Source organism: Tremella mesenterica (assembly GCF_000271645.1).
Source record: "Tremella mesenterica DSM 1558 unplaced genomic scaffold TREMEscaffold_1, whole genome shotgun sequence".
NCBI classification, from domain to species: domain Eukaryota; kingdom Fungi; phylum Basidiomycota; class Tremellomycetes; order Tremellales; family Tremellaceae; genus Tremella; species Tremella mesenterica.
Window position 1 is genome coordinate 5,691,604 of NW_006711225.1, and position 7,064 is coordinate 5,698,667.

The window sequence follows — 7,064 nt, forward strand, 5'->3', positions numbered from 1 at the left end:
AAAGATATATGTTACAGAAAACTGTACATGATGTCATGACATTTCAGAAGATATCACATCTGTCCAATCTTCCCCTTGACCCTCCACACCAGAACCAAGACCCATATTCTCCCATTTACCCGGACGAGACACCACCACGCCTTCTGGACCTTCTGGTAGTCGGGGAATACGGACGTGTCGTAAGAGAGGGATGTTTGAGATATTCAAATTTACACCTTGTTCGAGTAATGAGTACATGAGTCGAACGGTAGGACCGTGTGTCAAATCTGGGACTTCTGGGAGATTAGCTTGCGTCCATTCCAGCTCTGCTTTTCCACCAGCTATCCTGATTTAGGGAGCTTCGGAGCTTTGGAGTCGCTGACTGTTGATCCTGAGACGTGAATTCACATAGTGGGAAACATGAGATGGCGGATACGCGAGTCAGGCAAGGGTACCGGATGGGCTGGACTTTTAATGGAGGAAAGACACGTAACTGAAGCTCAAGAAGGGTGAAAAACAGAGAAGATGAAGGACAGCATGAATGATAACGCACCGAAACCAGTCTCCCATTCAGCCCATTCGACCCTCTTGATCTCCTCCAGATCAACGAGTTCCTTAAATTTTGGTCGACCAGGTCTCCGCTCTGCTTCAAGTTCATGTAATCTGGCATCGTTCCGCGCTAAATAGACATCGACGATGAGAGCCCGTAATGATGGTAAGGACAAAGGTGAGGCGGAGGAGAGGGAATGTAAGAAGAATGTTGGACGGAATACTGAGCATTAGTACACACTAGTTGGTACACATGCAAAGCCAATTCTGTTTCATGCACCGTCAACCCTCCGAGAATTGAACTCATCTCTCAATTGTCATTGGTTCAATAGACGATGATCTAGAGCAACCCCAACAAAGTTTTATGGATGGAAGGGGGGGTTGCTGATGAGGAATGGACGAGAAAGATTTGGATGAGATGACGAGATACCTACATTTGGCAGTCTTGAGCTCTTTCCTATCTTTAGCCTGGGCTTGAAGCTTCAATGTCCGTAAACTGACCCGAGCGAGTTGTCCAGCTGAAAATCATTAGCTGAAGCCCACGTTTCATCTACCAGGGATTTATAGCTAACCTTTACGCGAACCTGGATGAACACCTTCCTTCCCTTTGATAGTTTTCTTGGTCAATCGTCTGGACGGCATTGTTATGTGTGTAAGTTGTTAAAACTGGACATTTTACCAAGCGTCATCTGAACTTTGCAGCCTTGGAATTTAATACAGAAAATTACGTGAAGAAAATTGCCACGTGCACGCGCCTCTTGATCTCGTCCACTGAATGAAAATGGCAACTATGTCACCCATCCAGTACATCATACACCTCTTCGACAGCTTACCAGGAGCCGAGACAGTACCGCAGAAGAGGGGAACAAGTGGGAGGGTATCTCAAATGATCTGTTCAATCACGAAATCTTGACGACTTTCTCTCGGAACGACTGACGACCAACTTTCCTTCAACCTATCTTGATACTCGACATGGATCACCATGCCCCTTTATCACCTCTTTCCGACCCGATATCTCTAGCGAGACTCAGAATACTTCTCATCCCCATACACGCTCATTCTACCACTTCAGGTCATGCACTCTCAGAAACGATTTTCGATCACTGGCTCTCCCTCTTCAAACGTCATCAAACTCTGAGAGGTGACGAGCTGGTCCGACCCTCAACTTCCTCTTCCTCTCACTCTCGGGGTAGTACATCGGAGAGTTCAAGATTACGATTCTTTCCTACGTCTACTGGAACCTCCATATCTCGTGCGACAAGCTCAAACCAGGTTCATCTATCCTACGTCGGTCATCCACCCGCAAGACATCTGTACCCATTGAGTCTAGTCCGACTTACGGAATTCCCCTTGGTGGTCATTGGCATAGCGGTAAATCCTCACGATGGTAGACAACCTCAAGGATATTCTCTATCAGCTGGAGCAGACGGCGATGAAGGAGATATAGGTCAGGTCGTTACTCCAACAGCACCTACTTTTAAGAAAGAGTCGATACAATCACCTCCGCACACCCCGGCAAGAGCGTTTGCGGAAACGTTGGAGAATCTCTTTCCACCCACATCTCCTTTTCCCATCATAAAAAAACTAGTGATCGTCCCCTCGGAGATACCTGCCGTGGTGACTCCCAGTCCTTCACCGAGAAAATCTCCTGGACCGAACCATGGGTTAGGTACAGATGTCAAGAATGGAAAAAGGAGAGATGAAGGGGTGTATCATGCGCCCTCGGAGGGTGCTGATGGTTGGGTGGGGAGAATGCTCGGGGAGGTCATAGGAGAGGTATTTGCAGAGCTCGGCGATATGGTGTGTCCATCTGTCCATCAACGGTTGTTTGAACTTATTTGTGTTATGCTCATATGCAGGCTACGGCTTTCGAGACACCAACAGGACTTAAAACTCTTTCAGCGACAGCACTACCTTCACTCACTTCTACACTACCGCATCCATCCGATTACATGCGTCCCAGTTCAAGCGTATCAGGCCACGACCCTCCGGGACGCTCACCGACAACCACACCCACTGGCATAAGCACTTCCCAGTCATTGGACACTTTGAGCGGGATGGGTATATCCTTACATCGCTCCCTCACACCTGGTGGACGTCCGACTTCTGTTGGTCCTCCTTCTCAACCTCCCGTGCAATCAGCATCACTCGCTCCCACACCGTCCCCAGCGTCGAGCTCCGCATCCGCAAATCCCTTTCGACGGTCAACAGCTTTGACATCTCCCTTCTCACGCGCAAACTCCACCCAGTCGGCCCCCTTACCAACATCTATCCCATCTGCTGTCCCTTCAGTCACCAAGTATACCTCGGCGACATTATCTGGCGTGGCTGGAGGTCGATTGATGAAGGTTCTTGGCGATATGTACTTACTGGCGGGGATGTACGGTGACGCAATCAAATGCTATGATGATGGTGCTGAACGATGTAGAGCTGTCGGCGATCTGTTTTGGGAGGCATGTGCTAGGGAGGGGCGTGCAGTCGCAGGTATTGGAGAGGCATGGGAGTTTCGTGATGGTTCAGTGAGTCAACTTGATATGACAAAGACAACGGACTAATGAGAAGAATATGGCTCAACCCTTCCCTAACTCCCCCATTCCTGTCGAGATCTTATCCCATTATTTGTCCGCCTTAGCATGCCTATCCCGTGCCCCTCTACCATTCCCGCCGACTATCCTCTCACCTTCACCGATGGCAGTATCTGGTGCCCTCTCCTTTTCCCGGCCTTCATCGACTTCACACGTCTCCCCCAGCTCTGGGGAGGGCTTGTTGGCTTATCTTCACACCACTCTCTCCCTAAGAATATCACACTTCCTCCTCCTCATCTGGGCCGCCTCTGGCTGGGGATCTATCGCCCTTTCATCCCTCATGACCCACACATTCCCACGGACCTTTCCCTTTCCCCTCACAGACCTTGAAGTTTTCGACACCCGAGCTCGGCAAAGTAGACATCGTGCTCTTGTCTACCTCAGTCAAAAGTCTCAGCTCTCCCGACAAACCATCTTCTCCCATGTCGAATCCGCTCTGGCCGCTTATAACCGCGCAATGACGAAATCGGAACAGCTTCAGTTATATGTCGACGCTACCTGGCTCGGACGATGGTTAGACCTTCCCCGAAAAGAAGCCGCTTGTGCCAGGGAGGTCGTGAAACGCTGCGGGGCCATGGCCACTGAAGGTCGAGAAGAAGCTCGCAAGCTGAATCGTGGCGGCTTCTCTCATCAAGCTACGCATAAGCCACTCGGAGTAGATCCAGCATCGGCTGCTTCGGTAGGTTTAGGGCTTGGTATGACCGTACCGTCTTCAGCTCAAGTAGGAGTGCGCAGAAAAGAGTCTTCCGAGGGCAATTCCGCCATAATGGCCATCTTTTCCAGGGCTTGCGAGATCATGGGTGTTCCACTTCTATCTTTCGCATCTGCTTCAAAGCCTCACCAACAGTCCCCGCAGAAACACGTTGCAGGATCGGGAAAGATGGAGCAGTCATTCGGATGGCCAGAACTTCAGGTTGAGATGCTCAAAGAAGGTATCAGTGTCGCAGAGTCCCTCCCTGACCAAGTCTCGATTATCCGGCTTTGTCTTTCGGCATTGAAAGAGCTCCATCCTTATCTCAATGGAGTCAGTCAAACACACCTTAGTAAGATGTACTCCCAAGCGTTGGCTGTGACGCGAAGAAGAGGGATCGACTTTGGCGGTATACCATGGTGGTTGCCGGATAAGATTGTGCTAAGTTTGGAGGTCGCTAGGTCAGTCGATGGCTCTCCTTCGGTATCATCAGTCATCAACTGACACGTAGTCTTACGCCCAACCGATTACCTCAGGAACATTCTCTTGCTGAGATCGCTACGAACGGTGTGACACGCGACCCTTTCTTGTACAACCCCCGCGGACGTATTCTTGAACAGGGCAAGACGCTTCTCGTGGCAAATGAACAGATCGAGATTTTTGTGACACTGAAAAACCCGTTCGCATTCGAGCTGAACATCGCCGATTTATCCCTCCTTACTTCTGGTGTGCACCTTATCACTCAACCTCTTCCAATTTTACTCCCACCCTTGAGCGCACAGACGGTCCGAGTTACTTGCATCGCCCCCCAAGCAGGAACTTTACATCTTCGAGGTGTGGGAATAAGACTTCACGATGGTTCACATACCGAAGTTTTGCTTCCTATGATGGACGATGCCGATTTGCTCAAGGCTCAGAAACGTCGTAGTAGAATGTCGGCGGAATTGTCCAAGACGAAGCGTTCCGGGATGGAAGCTAGACTTTCTGTCATGTTACTCGAAGGAGTCAAACATGGGAGAAAATCCAGTGTGTCTGTACCCCAGAAATGGTTGGAATGTACGGTAGTAGATGAGCAACCCCTTTTATGGATTCGTTCGACTTCATTGACACATGGTACCATCATGTTGTATCATGGAGAGAGGTTAGCTTTCCTTTCCGTTTGTTCATGCCGGTGAAGCTAATTGACAGCTCTACAATTCGATTATCACTAGATAATTCTTCATCTACCCCGGTCAATTTTCTCAAACTCAGTTTTGACGATTCGACACAACGAGACGCTCAAGTGATATTACAGGAAGGGGAATTAAGTCCTGAACAAGCATACGAATTAGATTGGGATCAAATACACAATCCTGTTTTCTCGTGGGAGGCGCCAGATCAGACTATCATTCCTCCTAATGGTCGTTTGACACTTTGTATCAAATGTTTCGGTAAAGTTGGTTGGTGAATCCTTTCACTCGTTTTCCTCTTTTGAATCACACTGATTTTCTGTAGCACGGATGGAAATATACGAATAGATTATGGACATGTCGTTAAATCCAACGATGATAAATCTTTCTTCACTAGACATCTCGATTTCCCCGTTTTGTTCACGGTTTATCACACTCTTGAATCACATTCTCTTGATCTCACCAGACTTTTACCATCTCCCTCTCTCTCCTCCCCCGAAACAAAGTCTAATGGGTCAATCGATCAGTCAACAGCCAAATCAAGTACTTCTCATGCAGATGATATTTTGAGGAGTAAGTTGGGCGAGGAATCAGATAATGCACATTGTCTCGTCAGTTTGGACGTACGGAATGTATATGGAGTTCCATTCGAAGTGTCTATAGGACGTACCGGTTAGTTGTTCACCTTAGCCAATTCGCACGACTGAACTTCAGGTGATAATTCACAAACTTCTCGACTCGTTCCACCCGGAGCTACCGAAAGGTCAGTCTATCATCGCTTTCTTTTTTGTTTAACTCATGTCCAGACTCATTCTACCCATTCCGAGAATCCGATTATTGGTAAAAGATATATCTCGACCAATACCCATTTTGACAGAAAGACAATATGTCGTTGATAAACGACAAATCAGTCAAGCAGAGACAAAACGGAAAAAAGAAATGTTTTGGTATCGCGAACAACTCCTAAATCTATTATTTGCCAAATGGGTAGAAGTGAGTATTCCACTTCCTTTCAACTGCTTGACTTTTTTACTTCTTAGTGGGGAAGGTTAAAGAACTGATGGAATAGCCTGGATCACTTCGAAGTGGTAAACTTAATCTTCGTCATCTTCATCTTTCCTCAGAACATCTAGGTGTTTTTCGTAAAGACGATTTAGACCTTATTCTCATGTTACATCAAAATGATAAACCTTGTCTAATCGCACGGACATGTGAAAAAATCGATCTATCTTTGAAGATTATAAACCGACTTGAAAGATCTTTCAGACCTCTGATGAGGATAGAATCTTTACCTTCTTCTTCTTCCGATTCATCATGGGCTTCAATAGAACCTACGGTTAATAGAAGATATTCGATCCAACCCCATGTGTCTCGAAACATCTTGATGGATGGAAGTCAAATGACGATATTACCTTTGTTGGAACCTGATGGTAGGGCGGATCATACGATTTCTATCATTTTCTTGGCTAGTGGGACTTATTCTTTCAGAGGGGCAGTAGAAGAGATCTTACCTGATGATGGGGAAGAGACAAAGGTTAGGTTTAGTCCCCTTTTGATCGTCAAAGTGGAAGAATAAAGTGAAGAAAGGACCTTTGATCAAGTATTTGGAATAGTCTTATAATCTTCTTTGATTTCTACTCTGCATGATAGCATGATATGATATGAAATCTATCACTTGAGATCTAATTTATACCTAAACACCTACACACCTGGAATAGCCGAACAACTGAGAATGTGATACCTGAACAGATGAAAAGATCAATGAGCCATGACAGTCGCTTTGTATCGTTCCAAACAACCTCGGAGATCGCCCCATCTCTGAGTCTTGTCGTTCGAATCGGGCACTGGCATCAGCGTTCACACGACCAACGCCAGAACAAAGTGGATCTTTTGGATACTTACAGAATGCACCTGAACGTTAGTGTAAGATTCGAACAAGGGGATGACGACATACCATTGTTAACGACCAACACTTTCATCTTTGGATGATACTTCAATCCAGTGAGAAGTTTAGGAGTGATAAGGAAGTATTGACCAGCGTCCGTGTTACATGTCACTTCGACGAGTTGATTATGGACGTTGCGTTCTGCT

General features: G+C 46.9%; 2 protein-coding genes across 2 annotated transcripts; one reads left to right on the forward strand and one right to left on the reverse strand.

Annotated features, from left to right (window-relative positions):
• Window positions 1-33: 33 nt before the first annotated feature.
• On the reverse strand, window positions 34-1,170 carry TREMEDRAFT_59788 (uncharacterized protein; the record flags this gene model as incomplete). The annotated part of the gene is made up of 4 exons (XM_007001754.1): window positions 34-275; window positions 533-751; window positions 963-1,046; window positions 1,101-1,170. 4 exons carry the CDS (start codon window positions 1,168-1,170, stop codon window positions 34-36), a joined length of 615 nt encoding a protein of 204 aa, XP_007001816.1.
• Window positions 1,171-4,496: 3,326 nt separating this feature from the next.
• On the forward strand, window positions 4,497-6,549 carry TREMEDRAFT_26647 (uncharacterized protein; the record flags this gene model as incomplete). Its single annotated transcript, XM_007000719.1, has 6 exons — window positions 4,497-4,945; window positions 4,993-5,247; window positions 5,299-5,645; window positions 5,688-5,736; window positions 5,780-5,966; window positions 6,043-6,549. Coding segments are annotated over 6 exons (1,794 nt in total), but the record flags the coding sequence as incomplete, so codon positions are not given.
• Window positions 6,550-7,064: the final 515 nt, after the last annotated feature.